Source organism: Myotis yumanensis, unplaced genomic scaffold (assembly GCF_028538775.1).
Source record: "Myotis yumanensis isolate MYYU_CA2020_CCGP unplaced genomic scaffold, mMyoYum1.0.hap1 SCAF_12, whole genome shotgun sequence".
NCBI classification, from domain to species: Eukaryota; Metazoa; Chordata; class Mammalia; order Chiroptera; family Vespertilionidae; genus Myotis; species Myotis yumanensis.
In genome coordinates this window covers 58,226,609-58,247,489 of record NW_027223763.1, presented here as the reverse complement: position 1 = coordinate 58,247,489, position 20,881 = coordinate 58,226,609, and the positions used below count along the sequence as shown (strand labels likewise).

The following is a 20,881-nucleotide window of genomic DNA, read 5'->3' as shown; positions in this document are numbered from 1 at the left end:
GTGAAAATCACTGTTATTTCAAGGATCAAATTATTTTTTAAAGTTTACTAATACTTTAAATTCTCAAAACAACACCAGATACTGAAAACATTTAAGATGTATTTTTTAATTTGTTTTAATAGTTTTGACATTATAGGCATTTATAATAAGTATTAATCTGTGATACTAGCAATATAGTGTGCTTCTAAATAATCTGAATAACTAAATTAATGAATATTAACTGAACTGAAATTAAACCACATCACTTAAACGTCTATCCACACAACTATGAAAAAAGGATCAGTAAACATATATGCGAAGTTTGAAAAATTAACTAATACAACTGTCTTTCAAGTATTCATGAAAAAACATATGATATATTCATAGCAACAAGAGCTGAGTTGCAGGTTTGTTATTTCAAATTCTCTATTTTAGTTAACAAAAATAAAAGTCTCTGTAAAATTTAGATACCAAATATATATACAGATACAGACATTCAGAACCAAAAGTATACTCAGAATAATTCATCATCATTACTAGCATAAGAATTTCTCAATGTTATATGGTAATAGTATCAGTTCAATTTTTGCCCTCTTAGACATTTGATCTACATACGGCATTCTTCTTAATGACTATCAAGTTGCAACGCCTTCCCATTCTGAGTCCCTTCATTAATAGGAATGAAAGAGGACAGCAGTGACATCTGATGTCTCAAAGGATAAACTGAGCAATGTCTTTTTAAAGCCCTCTTTTTCCCTCTCCTTCCCCTACTTTATATACTCAGCTAATCATATAGAAATATCTACTACTAATATGTATTGTATACACATATCCTTTTTAATTCTATTCTCCCCAATCCATTTGTCAATATTTTTCTCAGTAACTTTAGTTTTGTGGGAGCAAGAAGAAAAATTTCACCCCAATTAAAATACTCAAACAATGAAGATAAAAGAAAAATAAATAAATAAGTAAGTAAGTAAACTGGCTAAATCATCAAAAAATATTACTTGGTGTTTCAGTGTGATGTTAATTCTGTATCTAAGTAAAAAACAGCCATAATATTTCAAGCGAAGTTATAGGGAATGATTGAGTTATCAGGAACAAAGACTATCAAACTATAGAATATCTGCAGAAGTCTCAGGAAGTCTGTCTCATCCTCCTCTAATTAAACTTGGTTTTCCTAAGCAACAGATTTCAATACTTTTATTTGATTGTTTTTCCATCCTCCTGGGATGATACTGCTTCTTATTGTACTGTATTTTATTGCACAAAAAGGTCTTTATGGACTGGCCTGAGGAAACTAATGCTCACATACAGTATTATTACTAAATGGAAGTGAGAGTCTACACAATTAAAAATTGGTCATAATACTTAATTCGTATATAGACTTCAAAAGATATTGGTATTCTTTAAAATAATTTTTGACTTCTAAAATTTTATGTGAGACCATGATATATTTCTGTAATTCATATTTTATAAGATAAAGAATTTTCAATAAATATGCCTCTAAAGAGCATGTATGTGAACATTAAAGTTATTTAAATTATACTGGAATCAATTCATAAGGATAATGTAATATCATTCTAATATAAAATATTCAACTTTTGAGATAATAAACCCAAAGGCTTAGGATTGTAATTTCTAGCTCCAACTTTATACCAGTATATTAAAAGTAGTAAAATGACATACATTGATAAGTATGCTCTAAATATAAATAGCATGTTAATATTTAGAAATTGAAATATTTTACTGATAGGGTCAATAGTTAACTGTCTTTCCTCAGATGTAATACATCTAAGCTCTGCAAACAAATTACTTGGATGAAACCCAGTTGGGGGATTTTAAAAATCCTACAACTCATTACAAATTTAACAGTGGTATTACTAAATCTTCATATGATTTTGATTAAATTTATAAATATACCCTACTAAAATTCTCAAGGGAAACAACTCAATAATATTTGTCTCTATTTCTTGTGTTCATTACAAGAGAATAAAAAATGAAAATTTCTTTAAAAAATAGTTTTTGCAGTGTTTGAATCTTATAAAATAAGTTTTTGATATCACTTTAAAAATGGGATTCTCATCATTAAAAACTAAAGTATGTGAAAATTACTAAAAAAATTACCTTTCATGGCATAGAGTAAAAAATTCTTTTAAAAAATAAGAGATTTATAAGATATTTTTCATGTTTCATTTTTAAAAGTTCCTTTTATAACACAAAAATTTCACATAGGAACTTCTTCCATTATCCCTCACTTCATTTTCTATTTCGAATTATTATCTTCTGTTTATCACAATCTTTCGAGGTTTGACATAACAGAGTAGCCACTCAGTAAACTATTTGAATCTCAGCTAGTTGTACTATGTGATTCATATAGATCTTTAGGAAAAAAGTAATCTGGAGTTCTTTTTATTTTTATTAATGGAACCTGTTTCTCTGCTTTTCTCCTGTATCAGAGATTCTCAAAGAATACATATTGCCTATGTATGTATTTTGGAAATAAGTGGGGGCACTTCTGAGTACCACAATGATTGACACTGAAATGGATGAGAGCCAGGAACACTAGATGTACTGCATGTGTAGCACAGAAACTGCCCTGTATCCTGCATGACTTCTAAATTTCCTGCCAGTTATTCATGTAGATGAAAATATGTATATCTAAATTAAGGGAAGACTAAAAATGAGAAAGAGAAATCCCTTTCTTCTCTGGTGTCTAGGGTATAAGGATATTAGCACATGGCCAGTATCCATAACCATGAAGAAAGCTAGTCCGAGAGGAAGATATGTGAGATAAAGAGAAACATCAAAGATATTAGAATGTCTGGTTCTGGTTATCACTACTCTTCCCAAGTCTATTCTTTTCAGTTCATCATTTGACTTTTGTAAGCTTTCTTTTTCTTATGTTAGTTTGAGTTCAGTTTCTATTACTTGCTATCAAGAGAGGTCTGCTAATAAAGCGTTCTGAGAGAAGTCCAACGATCTTTTCTCAGTCATTTTCTTTTTGATTCCTCTATGACATCTGACACTGTTGACCACTATTCTCTTTTTCTTTCTTTCTTTTATATAATATGTTTTATTGATTTTTTTTTTTACAGAGAGGAAGGGAGAGGGATAAGAGAGTTAGAAACATCGATGAGAGAGAAACATCGATCAGCTGCCTCCTGCACACCCCCAACTGGGGATGAGCCCGCAACCAAGGTACATGCCCTTGACTGGAATCGAACCTGGGACCCTTCAGTCCACAGGCCGATGCTCTATCCACTGAGCCAAACCGGTTAGGGCTATTCTCTTTTTCTTGTTAAAAATGTTCCCTTCCTGTTCCTGTATTACAGCACTTTCCTACCTTCTCCTTCTCTGACTCCTCTTCTACCCATATATCATATACTCCCCACCCCAAACTTAACTTGCTGCAAAGATTTGCTCCACCTCCAGCATTCTTTCTCTGGGATAATTACAACAATAGGTTTCTTTCTTCATTTTTTGGGGGGGAAATATTTCAAATATGTAATAGATATATAAAGGAAAATATAATGAATGCCTATAAATCAACCACTCAGCAAAGACAATGAGTTACCAAATACATTTGAAGGCCATGTATCTTTCTCATCTGACTCACCAGAAATAATCATTATCCTGAATACCTTTGATGTTTATAATTCCTTTACGTTTCTTTACTCAAAATACATATTTGCAAAAAGCATATAGCAATTTTAAGACATTCCTTTTTTCACATTTTCACATATCTAAATTTTACAATCAAATATCCTACTGTTCACTTGTAACCTTCACTTCAGTGACAAATTACCACTTGGTTACAATGATAAGTTTTCATTTATTTCAGCTCCTAGGTATTTACATTTTTTGGCAAGGTCTAATGTTCATTTATAAGGATATTTGCTATATTTTATCCAACTTTCTTGGTATGCTTTCATATGAGTTTCACCCACACAATATTTAGTATATTATATTTTCACAAATATACTGTACCATCTACTTTCCAGTTGCTTTAATTAGAATCCTGGCAGGTTTCTTCAATATTTCACATTTTTTAAACTTCCAATTTGTGATTGGTCACCAAACTCTGTTATACCATTGTAAAATATCTTGTTTGTTTACCTAAATCTTTCTATTTCTATTACTATTGTTTGGTACTTATCTTCTGCCTTGACAGTTAAACAGTCTCTTATCTGTTTACTTTGATCTCTATTCTCTCAAACTTGAGTCTCAGTCCTAACTGGACATCAGAACCACCTCAGAGATTTTAAAAACTAGCAAAGTGATTTAATTGCTCTAGGGTAGGGCAATGGGCATACTTTTTTTTTTTTTAAAGCAAGTGAGGTAGCATGCAGTTAGGGTTGAGAACCACAACTCTACCAGATTACTGACTATTCTCAACAAACTGCATCTCAACTTTTGCCTTTTAAAACTTTCCATCTTTTAATGGCTTTGTTCCACACATGCAACTTTCAAAATCAACCAAATTTTAAGTGTAAGGCCAAATGATATTTTTACTAAATAATGACAGCAATAAATGACTGTATATTCCATCTACTACATGTACATATATTATACACACATAGATGCATGTGCACCCCCCCACACACTCACACACTCCAACCATGCTACATATATCATGATTTATTTATATTGTGATACTCATGTCCAACTCCCCTATTTGTACCTTTTATAAGACAAGGACCATATTTAATTTGTGGTTACACATCCCATTATTACAGTGCTTTACATATGTTAGATGCATTAAACTGAATTGTAGCAAACAAACACATATATCTATGCATTTGCAAACCAAACTCTACAATATATGCATACTTAAATATAATAATCCCACAGTGAGAAAAATGTTATAATTTGTCATTTCTAGGCATGTTGCTTTTTAATGAGACATACTTACCTGAAAGTATATTGATGCAAAGAATGAAAACACTACTAAGAATATATTACATAGGAATATAGGAAAACGCTACTGTGCAATATTTTATAAGACTGCTCATTATAAACAGTTGTTCAGGTTACATTTTCTTAATATTCTCTGTGATAAGATTGCAAGTGCATCTGAAAACAGAGTATAAGTATGATTGTATAGCACAGAGTATTCTAAATGATAATAATAGTTCCTTACAAAGTCTAATATAGGACACATATATTCTGTTAATAAATATCACTTGGTTCATCTAGAAGATGTAGGAATAAGACAGTCACGTCCAATTCCACCTGGATTCTCAGCACAGATCCTGGTTTTTGCACAGTTTACCTTGTGAACATGATCCAAGTGACATTTCACAAATTCCTGGATAAATGTTGCTACACTCTGCTAGGAGAGAGACAGGCTATGCCATGCACAGATCAATAATAGCACTGTGTTTCATCAGCCTCAAAATCAAAAGTGCTTCATCTGGCAAAAGCCATGGCCCTGGAGAATCTGATATATATAAACTGAATACTCTACAAGAAATGTATACTATACAAGCTATTGGGGTAGAATAAAAGAAAACTCTCAAAAGAGTTCTCTAGGCCATATTTTGTAAAGCATTCCTTCCCTAACTTTTGGAAATACTGTCATGCCTCCTTTTGTTACACAAAACAATGGGAGTTATATAAAGAGGGAGAAATAGCCTTGGGGGATAAAATGAGTATCCTCTTCTTTTAGAAAACATATAGGGCCATTGTGCAAATCAGGGTTCAGAAAATTAAATACCTGTAGTAACTAGAAAGGTAACGTAAGTTTTATGGGTCTAGTAGGATTTGCCACAAACAGGAGATGGTACACCCCATTCTCACTGAAAGCACCATACCACTACATTACTAACTTTCATATCAAAATCATACCTTCCAGCACTTTCATGACACTATTAATCTATTAGCTGGTTTGTCCACTTTTTAGTCAGCTCCTTCAATATCATCAATGCCTTCACTTCCTTAATGTGAATGGATATTCATTCTTGACCTATGTATATCTGGCTCTTCCACTTCTAACTTTCAGATTCATTCTCCAGTTCCTAATCACAAAAGCCTATAGTATACTTCATTTACACGTCAAATTACTACATCAGACTTACTAGATTACAACAGAATTCTTCCTTTATTTTATGCTAAACTTAAAAAAAGAAAAGGCTCTGGGAAATGTTGCATATAGGAAATGATACATGAACCAGGCTTAACAAATATGCATTATAATATAAGTGACTTGGTAAAACTCCATCCTTTTACTGAGAATGTACTATGCTCTGCGAAAGACAATGTTGAGAGAAAGAGAAGACTCATTCTGCCACAGACTGGGAGAAAATATTTGCAAAAGACATACCTGATAAAGGATTATTATCCAAAATATACAAAGAACACTTAAAACTCAGCAGTAAGAAAACAAGCAATCCAATTTAAAAAATGGGTGAGAGGCTCAAGCAAATACCTTACCAAAGAAGATAAACAGATGACAAATAAGCATAAAAAATGATGTGCTATATCATGTCATCAGAGACATGTAAAGTAAAACAACAATAGGATATCACTACACACCTATTAGAGTGGCAAAAATCCAGAATACTGACCACACCAAATGCTGGTGAGAATGTAGAGCAATAGGATTCTCACTCATAGCAGGTGAGAATTCAAAATGGTACAGACTTTAGAAGACAGTTGGTGGTTTCTCACAAAACTAAGCAGATCTTACAATATGATCCAGCAATTACATTCTTTAGTATTTACCCCAAAGCACTGAAAACCTATGCGTACACAAAAACCTGCAGACAGATGTTTATAGCAGCTTTATTCTTAATTTCCAGAGCATGGAAGCAATCAAGATCACCTTCACTAGGAGAATAAATAAACTCTGAACATCCAAACAATGGACTATTATTCAGCATTAAAAGAAATGAACTACTGTCCAGCTGGTGTGGCTCAGTAGTCAAGCGTCAACCATGAACCGGAGGTCACAGTTTGATTCCTGGTCAGGGCACATGCCCAGGCTGGAGTATTGATCCCCAGTAAGGGGTATGTAGGAGGCACCTGATCAATGATTCTCTCTCATCATTGATATTTCTATCCCTTCCTCTCTCTCAAATCAATAAAAAATTTTTTTTTCAAGAAATGAACTCCTGAGCTATGAAAAGACATAAGCACTTAAGGAAGAACCTTAAGTGCTTACTAAGAGAAAGAAGCCAATCTGAAAAGCATCCATATTGTATGATTCCAACTATAGCAATATCTCATTTTATTGCACTTTGCTTTATTGTGCTTCTCAGATGTTGAATTTTTTTACAAACTGAAGGAAGACCCTTCACCAGCAAGAAAATTATGATTTGCGTTATTGTATTATTTGTTTTATCATGGTGGTCTGGAACCCAACCCCAATATTTGTAAAGTATGCCTGTATATAACATTCTTGAAAAGGCAAAACTATGGAGACAGTTGCCAGGGATTGGAGATGGGGATAAATAAGCATAGCACAGAGGATTTTTAGGTCAGTGAAATGTATAATTTGGACAAATTACACATTTGTCCAAACTCAAAGAATGTACAGCACCTTAAGGTAAACTACAGACTCTGTTTGATGATGACGTATCAATGTAGATTTGTCAATTATAATACATGTACTTCTCTGGGAGGGATATTGATAATGGAGGAATTTATGCATGTATAGGGGCAGGAGTTATATGGGAAACCCTGGTAGCTTCCCCTCAATTTTGCTGTAAACCTAGAGCAGCTCCAACAAATTAAAGTCTTAATAAAAATATACAAATTCACTGCTTACATGTTCTACCTTCTGAAAAACACTAGAACACAGTCCAGCCAAGGAAAGAATTCCCTTTCTTCTGTTCTTTTAATAACATGTTCCTCAGTCACATCTGAGACCTCTCCAGAATGCCCTTAATGTCCAAATCTCCAGTATGCAATTCAAAACTCTTCCAGAATCTACCCATTATCCAAAGTTGCTTCCAAATTTACATATGTTAAAATGCCACCCAACTCCCAATACTAAAATCTGTATTAATCTATTCAGGTTGCTATAATCTATACTAATAAAAGGGTAATATGCTAATTAGACCAGACATCTTCTGGATGTTCTTCTGGACAAAGCCACGGTGGCGGGGGCCATAGCAGAGGCAGTTAGAGGCGATCAGGCCAGCAGGGGATAGCAGGTAGGGGTGATCAGGCCAGCAGAGGAAAGCAGTTAGGGGCGATCAGGCGGGTAGGCAGAGGGGTTAGGGGCAAACAGGCAGGCAGGCAGGTGAGCGGTTAGGAGCCAGTGGTCCCGGATTGCAGGTGAGTGGTTAGGAGCCAGTGGTCCCAGATTGCCCACAGGGATTGGGCCTAAACTGGCAGTCAGACATCCCCCAAAGGGTCCCAGATTGGAGAGGGTGCAGGCCGGGCAGAGGGACTCCCCCCCCCGACCCTGTGCACGAATTTCGTGCACTGGGCCTCTAGGCCTATATAATAAAATGCCCAGCGACCAAAACAGCAGAACAACCAGAATGACCACTCAACCAGTCACTATGAGGTGCACTGACCACCTCTTGGTCCCTTTCCCCAGCCATCAGGCTCCAATCTCCTGATGGCAAACTGGGAACCGGAGTAGGTAGTGGCAGGGGTTGGGACTGGCGAGCGGGCAGAATGCTGACCTCTTGGTCCCTCCCCCGGCTGGCAGGCTCTGATCACCCGATGGCAAATGGGGACCCGGGGGTGGATGGCAGGGGATGTGGGCGGTGCCAGACCAAAGCTCCCGCCCCGCTGGTCATCCCACACACAGAGGGCGACCCACGGCGGGGCTGGGGCTGGAGAGTGGGTGGAATGGCCGACCTCTTGGTCCCTCACCCCGGCCGTCAGGCTCCAATTGCCTGATGGCAAACTGGGAACCCGGGGGGGGGGGGGGGGGGCGGGGAGGCAAGCTGCTGGTAGCCAGGGAAGATGGCCCTGATTGCAGGCTAGGTCTAGGGACTGCACCCGTGCATGAATTTCATGTGCTGGGGTGCTTTAAAAAACATAATACTTTCTTACAATTCTGGAGACAGTAACTATGAGATTACAATGCCCGCATGGTCCAATTCTGATGAGAGTTCTCTTTCTGGCTTGCAGACAGTTACTTTCTCACTCTGTCCCCCCATGGTGGAGAGAGAGAGAGCTCTGGTGTCTCTTCTCATCTTATGCAGTGGTTCTCAACCTTCCTAATGCCACGACCCTTTAATACAGTCCCTCATGTTGTGGTGACCCCCAACCATAAAATTATTTTCATTGCTACTTCATAACTGTAATTTGCTACCGTTATGAATCATAATGTAAATATCTGATATGCAGGATGTATTTTCATTGTTCGCGACCCACAGGTTGAGAACTGCTATAAGGGCACAAAGCCCATCATAAGGACCCCCTTCCTTATAACCTCACCTAAACCTAACCACTTCCCCACAAACCCCTCTCCAAATGCTATAACACTAGGGACTGGGACTTCAATATATGATTGGGGTGGGGATAATTCAATCTATAACGATAATACATCTCTTGAAATCCATTTTGTTATTTAAATAAACACAGAGAATAACACAGCTCATATAAATGAATCATAAGGATTATTCTGTTTTTCTAAACACAGTATTTCAGGAGAGAGCTTTTTAGAGAAGAAGTATTACAGTATGTAAAATTTCACAAATATTTACATTTGTTATCTATCCGTTGATATATATATATATAATTACTTGCTACTTAAAATAAAACATTCAAAAGAAATTCTAAAATGTGCACTTATGGGCAAGCTTCATTTTCCCTTTTAATATGGATTCTGGTAGTTTGCCTCTGTGAGTCAATGCTGTTTACATCTGTATGATGACACAGATGTGACTATAAAGGAGTTTCCATGGTCATAATACACTTAAGTAGTATTATTGGAACAAAAAAGGTTGACCTTTCATCTTGCTATTCTTAAGATTAGGACTCATTTTCCAAATGTTTCAGATGAAATATGAGCAACTCTCTTAAGTTAAAGAACTGAACATTCAAAGTGGAAAAGGTAGTCAATACTGTTAGCTTTAATATATTCCCTATTCATTTTTGCAATAGAGAATTGAATATGTAAGGAAAAGAACATACATTGTTTTAATTAGAAACTAACTTTAAGACAATTAACCTTAAACATATTTACTTTGTCAAGTTTAGTAATAATTGAAATGTTTCATGTAATCATATATTACTTACATACCTAAAAATGTTACAATGGCTCTTACAATTCACCATAACATTTACCTAATAAACTTTTATCTCAGCAGTAGGCTTTATTAATTTGAATAATAATTTTTATTACATTATTGTTACTGATGAATTATCAGCAAAATTCATATAGTACTACTGCTTGTCTTTTATTTTCCTACTTAAAACCAATATTTAAAAAATGTTTTACTGAGATATAAATTTACATTCCACACTATTCACTCATTTAACGTATACAAGTCAATGTTTTTAGTATATTCACAAATATATTCAAATATGACCATAGTCAATTTCAGAACATTTTCATCACTTTAAAAAGAAACCTGTACACTTTAGCAATAACTCCTATACTCCTCTATCCCTCCCAGTCCATAGCATTTAGTAATCTACTTTCTCTTTCTGTGTCTATTCTGGATATTTCACATAAATAGAATCACATAATATGTACTCTTTTGTGACTTGCTTATTTCACTAGATTTAATGTTTTTAATGTTCATCCATATTGTAACATATATCAATACTTCATTATTCTCTTGTGTTTTCACAATATTCCCTTGCACGCATAGATCAGAATTTATTTACCCATTCCTCAACTAATGGGTATGTGTCCTCCAGATTCCCAGGAACGTGTCAGAGCCATTCAAAACTCTTATGAATATCTCATTCCACAGCTTTTCCTTTTAAGCCATTTAGTTAATATATTGTTTGACCTAAACTAGAATCCATCCTCTCAGGCCAACTAGAGTTTAAACAATTGCCTGTAATAGTTTTTGATAACACCATGTCCTCCCCACTGCTCCCTCTTCTCCCCCAGGAAAAAGATGGTTCACACTGAAAGCAATCCCAGTCATCTCTTTACAGGGGTCTATTAAGGAACCATCAGACAGGTCAAAAGATGACAATTATTTGGGAACAGAGCTTTGAAAGTGCTCCAGCTCCATTAGGCTTCTTTTGGAAGTTGCCAGGCTGCTACTGAGCTGGGAGAGTGGGGATGGAACTAAGGCAAATTAAAATGCCACAAAGTTTCCTGTTTGTAGCTGAGTTTTTGTTTGTTTGTTTATTTGTCTGTTTTTAATAAACTCTCCCCAGATTGTTGCAAGTCCTTGGATCATTTCCAGTTTCAGAGAGGAATGTAAGTGTTCCTCAACGTTCACAAAGTCTCAATAAAATGCTTTATCGTTTTCATGTAAAATACTTTTATTTGATCTTCAATCATTTTATAAGAAATCCATGTCTTAGAAACTTGTAACTTCGAGTCATCAATTAATTGCCTTAAATATTACATCAACATTTAGAAGACTAGATTCTATACCCAATGCTATGAAAATGTTGACTCTGACTATTTTTGCCTGTTTTTATTGCTTTTATGGAGGAGTACATTTTTAAATTTCTACATTCTACAACATGGAAAACTTTGAAAATATAATGCTAAATGAATGAAGCCAGACACAAAAGTCACGTATTGCATGACTCCATGTATATGAAATATCTAGACTAGGTAAAACCACATAGACAGAATATAGATTAGTGGTTGCTCAGGGCTAGGAGAGATGGTGGAATGGAAGAATGATAGCTAATGGGTACAGGGTCTATATTTGAAGTTATAAAAATGTTCAAAATTGATTTTGGTGATTGTCACACAAATTTTTCAGTATTGTAATAACCGCTGAATTAACTGAGAGAATTGTATGGTATGTAAATTATGTCTCACTGAAGTTATTACAAGAAATAATGGGTGATTTCAATACTTCACTTTCAATAATAGATGATAGAAAATCAGCAAGGATATGGATTAATTGAATGTCATTATTAACCAACATATATAAAAAGAACATAGATCAAGTTAGGATATATGGCCACTTTGAAATAAAGCCAAAACACCTGTTATTGGTATACAAGTATAATATTAAGTCCTTTATAGTTAAAACATTTCTGAGTATTGCTTGAATTAAAGCATTAGATGTTAGAAGTAGAGAATCTACGTATAATTTAAACATTTTGTGATTGTGATTTAAAAATTATTTTCTAAAATGTGTGAAATAATCCTTCTGTCTAAAACAACAAATTTCCAAAATTCATTCCTTATACAAACAAATGCCTTTAGGAATGGAGACTTAAGAAACAATCTTTTCTTTTTCATTTGCTCTAAGATTAAATATGATAACCAGCAATAATGTATAATATATCTAAAAATTGTTACAGAAAACTCAATTCACCTAAATAAAAGAATCACAAATAAGTTATAGGAACATATTAATATAGATATTTATATTAAAACCTTCACATTTTATACTAGTATTTGAAAACAGGAACTGAGGCAATTGTCAGTTAACAATGTAATTTATAATGATAAATTCAAACTTGTATACATGGGCAAATGGGCAAGCTATATGCATTTATATAGCCTACATTTAAAATCTAAGGTATAATGCAAAAAATATATAAAAATGATAGATGTCAAAAGGAATGCTAGTAAAATATTTGTCTTTTTTATTTGGAGTTGTCTTCCTGATAAAGGTTGTTCCTTAATATGAATTTATTAAAGAAATCTAGGTATTAAACTAATTATATTAGTTAGTAGTGCCTAGAAAAATTTTTTAACTCAAAGATATGTCTAACACAAATATGAACCAAACAAAACATGTAAAAGGAAATACATACTTTTATAATATAGTCTATTATAATTTATTTCCTTTTACCTTTATTGTCTGTCTGCTTATCTGAAATCGTTGATCAGATACTTGCTGCTGGTGAAGGAGCTTTTCATTGACTTCTTTATATTCTTTAATAGACAATTCTGCTGTTTTTTTGGCATTCTGAAGTACACTGTTTTGTTGCTGCAAGGATATAATTCTTTCTCGTAATAAAATAACATTGCTACTTGATTTCTGGGCAGATATACTTTTTAATTTTTCTCTGTAAACTGAGAAAATATAACTGTTATATAAATAATGTTGTTCATAATATTTTTAAATCACATTAAATCACAAAGACACTATTAATTACATATGCATTCTTACCTCTGGTAGGACCTATTGTATGTGAACTCTTTTGAATATTACCATTCTTCTTTTGAAAAGTTGGCCTTTTGGCATTCTTGTAATGAAAATAATCCTAAATTTGAAGGTTTCATAAAGGTTAGATTGTTACTCAAAAATATCAAGTGAGCTAACATGATAAATAATATTTCTTTACTTGAAAATATATTTGTTTATGCAGTTAAAAGCCTAGACAATAAAATTCTATAATTGATACCAGAACTCATAAATGAACATAATGTGTACACTAAAACTGCCCTAGAGGGCAGAAGATACAAATACAAAAGTCAACCACAAAGTAGTACTAGTAATTTAACCTAGGGACCATTTGTAAACCTAGGGGGAAATACAGTAAAAGCAACAAAAATAAAATATTTAATAACTTATTCTCTGGGAATCTACGTTCCTTTTCTCAAATACTGTTTTCTGACTGATGAACTCCTCCTGGCAAATGAAGCTAAAATAATGTTGATGATCATAAAGCAAGTTTTCTTGAAGCTGCATGTTTTCCTCATGACATTTCAATACACTAAAGTTAAATAAAATAAAGCTATGTTGACTTTTGTTCCAAAATATCTCATCAGTTTAAAAAAGCTTCCCCAAAGCAAAATTTTAAATAGACTGTTTCAAATATTATAAATCCTAATAATAAAATATGTGGTCTTGTTTAAGACTTTATTGGCTGGGGAAAGGAGAAATATTAATCTAGACCAGAGGTCGGCAAACTCATTAGTCAACAGAGCCAAATATCAACAGTACAATGATTGAAATTTCGTTTGAGAGCCAAATTTTTTAAACTTAAACTATATAGGTAGGTACATTGTTATTAACTTAATTAGGGTACTCCTAAGGCTTAGGAAGAGCCACACTCAAGGGACCAAAGAGCCGCATGTGGCTCGCCAGCCGCAGATTGCCAACCACGGATCTAGACTAATCTAAATTACTTCTTTAAAAAAAATTATTTTTCAAAGATCTCAACTCAGGAACAAATAAATAATTATAGTAAAAATTAAAAGAAAAAGTAAATTTGGCCCAATGTTACTTTGACAATGAGCCCTATATTGATGAATACATAAATTATATTATATTATATACAAGGAATGGTTCTAAAGTAATAAAACTGATTTGTTAACACAAATACCAAAAACCCCTATCTAAGGGTTACTTTCCTTTGAAGTAATCATTTTCCTTTAAACTATATGTCATTTCTCAAAATATTTTTGAAATGTCTTATTTGAACTTGTCCTCATCAACAGTGTATAAAATGTATTTTTTAAAAGTTTCAGTGCTTTACTAAGATTCAATTAATATTTAAGTGCTATTATTGAGCACTATAAAAGATCCAAAACATTATTACAAAATTTAAATATTAGTCACTAGACTTATTATTAAATTAACTAGAACTAAAATAAAAAAGGACTTCAGAAAAAATTTCATACTTTGAAACAAACACAGTTGAAGTATCTTTGTAATATGGTAAATAATAAGAGAAATTCTAAGGCCAAAAATGAAGTAAAGCAGGAATCAAGAAACAAAATACAGAACAACTGATAATCCCTTGTGACCTTGAAATTCTATTTAAATAGCAACACAGACAGGAAAAAAAAAGCCTGAGTCCAAACTCAAACTGATAAATTTGAGGTAACAGAGCTAAGACATTGTGTAACAACAATTTGTACTTTCTAGTGCTGAGCAGTATTCACGGAATGGATGTATCACAGTTTAACAATTCAGCTAATGAAGAAAGTTTTAGTTGTTGCCAGTTTTTGCCTTTTACAAATAAAACTGTTATGATCATTCATGTATAGGATGTTTTTTTTTGTAAACATAAACTTTCGTTTTTGTGGAATAAGTCTCAAGTGTGAGATGGCTGGTTTGTATGATAAGTATATGATTACTTTTTTGAAGAAACTGCCCACTATTTCTCAGAGTGCTGTACCACTTTATAGTCACACAGAAATGTATGAGAGATCCAGTTTCACTACATCCTTGCAAGTATTTGGTATATTCACTATTTTTTATTTTAACTATTCTAGTAGATGTGTATCCTCACCTGAGAACATGCTTTATTGATTTTATTTTTAAAAAATCTTTATTGTTGAAAGTATTACAGATGTCACCCATTTTTTCCCATGAACCCCTTCTAGCCCACACCCACTTAGCATAATATTCTCCAGGTCCCTCCATGCTGTCTCAAAGGGTAAGAGATACTTCTTTTTTTCTGCTGCATAGTATTCTATGGTGTAAATGTACCACAGCTTTTTTTTATCACTCATGTACTGATAGGTACTTGTTTTATTGGTTTTAAAGAGAGGAAAAGAGAGAGAGAGAGAGAGAGAGAGAGAGAGAGAGATGAGAGGGAAACATTGAGACTGGTTTCCTCCAGTACCAGCCATGTCCTGAGAGCCAACCTGTAACCTAGGTGTATGACCTGACCAGGAATCAAACCCACAACTTTTTGATGGATGGGACAATGCTCCAACCAACTAAACCACACAGCGAGGATCCATCAGGGTCTTAATCTGCATTCCCCTAATTGTTAATAATGGTGAACATCTTTATATATACACATACATATATATATGTGTACATCACTTGTACACATACAAGTACATATGCATACATATATATATGCTTGTCATCCATTTATATTTTTTGGTGAAATGTCTGTTCTTATTGTTTGCCCATTTTCTAACTGGATTATTTTATTTTCTAATAGTGATGACATTAGAATTAAGATGTTCTCTTCCTTGACTCATAGAGACCAAGCAGACAGGTCTGGTGGGAAGGGGAATTGTTGGGGTGGGGGGAGAGGTATTGAGCATAAAAGAAAAAAAAGAGAGAGCGAACTCACAGACATGGACAACAGTGTGGTGACTGTGGGGGGTGGGGAAGGTGGAAGAGGGCATAGAGGGAATAAATGGCGATGAATTAAATTAAATTAAATTTAGGAAAATGTTCTGTTCCTCAAAAACTACAGCAATACATCTTCAATATGTATAACCAACCAAAGGCTCCAAAATAGCATATATAAGAACTTCTACAAATAAATAAGAAAAAAACAGACACCTCATTTTTAAAATGGGCAGAGAATTGAAAAGGCAATTAATTTACTAAAAAAAACCCTTATGGTCAATAATCATGAGAAAGTACTTAACATCTCATCAGTAATTACAGAAACATAAACCCACAATGGTATACCTTAACGTACATACAAAAGTGCGTAAGATGAGAAATACCAACATACCAAGTGTTGATGAGGAACAGTACAATTTTTCAGAATCTGCTAGTAGATATAACAAGTTGGTGCAACACTTGGAAAATAGCATTATCAATTAAAATCTTAGAAAAACATAACCTATGGTGTAGTAATTTCACGCCTAGTATTTCATTACAGAAATGCCCACACTTATGCAATAGAATACATGTACAAGAATATTCATTGCAATATTATTTTCAAGAAACCCAAACTGAAGCAACCCAAACTTCAGCAGAATGGATAAAATGAAGTATAGTCAGACAATGAAGTATAATATACAACAATAAAAGTGAATGAACTCCACCCAATATTGAACAAAAGAAGTCAGACATAAAAGAAGATATACTATACAGAATCTATAAAATTCAAAAATAGATAAAATTAACCATAATATAACGATAAAATAAAGTAGTTGGGTATTAAATTAAAGTTAAAATAATGGTTATCTTTGGGGTTATAGAGAAGTTCTAATATTTTCAAATCACAATTGCTACAATTTGGTCAACATTTGTTTTCTGACTACAAACAATGTATATAAATTTATTCAGAGTAGTTCATACTATATTATTATTATATGAATTGACTATGAGTTACTTTTATTTACAAACTCATTGTGCTATAAATGACTGCAACTAAACAAAATTCCCACCTGAATAATATGTGGCAAAATAGATTTTATAGAGATTTCTATAAAATTTATCTATTTACCAATCAATCAATGAATCAGCAGACACAGCATATAATGCTTCATCTGAACTTTATTCTGGTGGTAACTAAAAGAAATTTTTGTTATCCTTGAACTTTTTCTTCCAAAGTTCTTATGAGACCTCAAAAAATAAACACTTTTGGATCTAATTTTAAAAGAACCCTATAGGTTAATTAAAAGATGATATTTTTACAGCAAAATTATTTTTCCTCTTTTTCACTGATTTATGCTGAACACATAAACCTTTTGGTGACATGATGTATCCATAGTAAGAACTAATAAGTTGTTTGAAATATTAATTTTTTGGAACATTAGTATTTTAAGATTTAAAACACTTTGGAAAATTAGGTAAATTCTAGAAATTCATATATTTAATTCAACTAAACAACTTTATCATCACAAAGGCTAATAAAATACATAATTTTCTACATGTGGTATATACCTGAAAATAAATACCACTTTTAATTTTGGGCTGAGACATAAATACCTTAAGATTTATATTTAGGAGGATAATACCTATTTCCAGTTTATCTATACAAAAAATAGTAACAAATTGGAGTTGAAATTATTAAGAAGTGTGTATCTGCACTGCATATTTCTAAGACAAGTTCATTTTTAAGGATTCACATTAAATCAGTGGCAACAAAATTTGATTTAAGTAATGAAGCATAAAATAAAATTAAACACATAGCTTATAATTAAGAAAAAAGTGTATATACCTTCGGGATCTTGCCATCTGTATTTGAATATGTTTGTACTATTCTTTTTCCTTGCATGTGGCTGTCTTCTATTTGATCACTTTCTTTCTGGTCTCTTCCATCTTCTACAGGACTTATTTTCTGGGATGTTTCTACAATAATTGTTCCTAAATTTTGAGAGGTCTGTATTTCAGAATCACTGCTTTTGGGGAATGATAGGGGAACATAAAATCAAAAAGAGTTGTTAAATGTACCTCTTTTAAGTTCAAGACCAAATAATATTATAGCACAAACTGCATTTAACCTGAAAGTTTAATTTGAGGACTTACTGGTTTTCAGCGGTAAGAAAGAAAATTAGTCTAAATATATTTTAGAAAATTATAAAATCTCATCAAGAAATTCAATTATCGCCCTAGCCAGCTTGGCTCAGTGGATAGAGCGTCGGCCTGCGGACTGAAAGGTCCCGGTTTTGATTCCGGCCAAGGGCACATGCCTGGGTTGTGGGCTCAATACCCAGTTGGGGTGTGCAGGAGGCAGCCAATCAATGATTCTCTCTCATCATTGATGTTTCTACCTCTCTCTCCTTCTCCCTTCCTCTCTGAAACCAATAAAGAAATATATTTAAAAAAAAAAAAGAAATTCAATTATCTATGATCAAATACAAACTAGCATCATTTTTATAGTATTTCTATTAAGTATTTCTCAGGCAGCAGCAGTTTGACCACTTCCAGAATTGGTGTACTCACTGCTTTCTGAGCCAGGGCAGAAAGTTTTAACATTCCTAACAATGTTTCCCTTTACTCTAGAACAAAATGTGAATCCCTGAGGCTTTCTCCCATTTATCCCAGTTTCATTTCTTAGGGCCATTCATCATTCAATAAAATGTTTGTTAAGCATCAACTATGTGCCAGGTACTTTTCTGGGCATTAGTACGTGAAAAAAGTAGATAAATATCCTACTCTCATCCTAGTGGGATGGGGGGTGGGGGGCAGGCAGGTAACAAATAAAAATAAGTAAAATATATAGTATGTTAATAGAGTGTGTTAAAGAGAAAACATAAAGCAAGGAAAGAAGATTTAGAAGTGCTGAGGTTGAGCAGAACATACAAGTAAATCCAATCCCTTTCCCACATGGATAATCTTGTAACTATCTAAACACAGTTATATGATGCTTGAGACATCTCTAGCTTTTTCATATTTTTCCAATATGAATGCTTCTGAGATTCTTTCTCACCCTGGTCACTCTTGAATGTGCTCCAACTTATGTGCAGAATTAATTTTATAATCGAAGTGTACTATGAGAAGTACTTAGTAAACTCCTGGTGGGTGCAGACTAAAATTGTATAAGCTTCTCTGGCATGTATATTGTACTGTAGACACATACAGGATTTAACAAAGCCTCATAAAATATTCTTATGTACACTGTTGCCAACTCCCATATTTTTCCCAATGTATAGTTGAGCAAATAGCATTTTATAGCTAAGTAAAGTACCCTGTAGTCTTGTGTATAATTGTATCTTCCTAGTCTATTGAGATATTGGAGATTTTGATTCACTTTTATAAAATAGTTTTCAACCCTTTCAATATCATAATATCCACAAATTAGATTAATATATTTGCTGAACTTGTTTTTCTTATTTAAGGTATTAACAACTCCTGATTATCACCCATTACTGAATGGACATTGATAAAGGTAATTTGTATATTGGGACCCACAAAATGCAGGATATGCCCCAGTGGCAGGGCCCATGTCAGAAATCTAAACCTAAGTCAACCACACTTATGGGCAATGCCTCCAAGGGAAAACAGAGTTTTCCATCCCAAAATATGCCTTTTGGAATATTGATTATTTTAAGCTGGTCATTTTCAAGAAAGAAAAAAAATCAGGAAAAAAGTTAGAACTTCCCTCTTTCTGCCTGAAAGAATGTACATAGAGAACCTCCTCCAGTAAGGAAAATATGATCATAGATAACTGTAGTTTAATATGAATTAGTGTGTGATACACAGGGAAGAACCTAGCAAGGCCTGTTTGATTAAAGCCCTCACTGTGTCCCACTGTTAAAGATGGCCCAGCAAACATTTATTTACCAAACATTTGCTTTTCAATCTCCATGTGAACTACCTTTCTTCCCTTTGAAGTCCCAAACTACAACACCCATATTCATATGGAACCCCAGTAAGTACACATGTAACATATTTAGACATTTTCTCCTGTTAATTTGTCTCATGTCAATCTGATTACTAGTCCAGCTGGAAGAATTTAGAATGGTAAAGGAAAATTCATTTTTCCACCCCACACTTCACTGTCAAGGAAATCTAACCTACCCCAATTACAATCCTTCAACTCAGCTTTAACTTACCTTGGAAAATAAGATGTGTTAGCCTTATTAGGAAATACTCAACCTCCTAGCCAATCATTCCCTGTTCCTTCCTTGCCTCTTCTAATGCTCTATAAAACTCTCTCTTGTCAAAAGTCCCTCAAGAATAGTGCTCCACTGATTGTTAGGCTCAGTAACCCACTAATTCATGGGTGTTGTCCCCTGAATAAAGGACTTTAAACTCATTACTAAATTGTATTATTTTTGTCATTTGACAGCATACACTTATAATACTAAGCAACTATAGGAAATAAATACTAATAAGGTACTAATTATATAATACATTTATATATAAAGGATAAAGTTCTGTTTTTCTAAGTATCCAAGTAAATTTCTTATATTCCAGATTATGAAAAGCTAAAATAAATAGAATGTTCTGAAGTCCTTAGGCTCCACTGTGGGATTTCTAATTGTTGAAGAATTCTTTGCAGCTGAATGATTCCTAAGGATTTTCTGTCAGGCAAGAAATGGAACACTAATCCTCACAGTATAAAATTGAGTTTCACTGCTCAATAACTTAAATGACAACACTATGTTTTAAGAGACAGTGTGTGATATATCTCCCCAAATGTAATCTTCTGCACATGCATTAATATAAAATTAGAA

The 20,881-nt window shown here is 33.6% G+C and overlaps 1 protein-coding gene across 2 annotated transcripts in view; it reads right to left on the bottom strand.

Moving 5' to 3' along the window:
- Positions 1 to 20,881, bottom strand: part of CNTLN (centlein) — a 253,134-nt gene that overhangs the window by 59,339 nt on the left and 172,914 nt on the right. The window contains exons 16-18 of one of the 2 annotated variants that reach the window (XM_070431720.1): positions 17,920 to 18,100; positions 13,218 to 13,311; positions 12,897 to 13,120 (exon numbers count right to left, since the gene is read on the bottom strand). In XM_070431720.1, coding sequence (XP_070287821.1) covers positions 12,897 to 13,120; positions 13,218 to 13,311; positions 17,920 to 18,100 — 499 coding nt within the window. The remainder of the gene's footprint in view (positions 1 to 12,896; positions 13,121 to 13,217; positions 13,312 to 17,919; positions 18,101 to 20,881) is intronic. The other variant, XM_070431721.1, reaches the window with a different exon arrangement.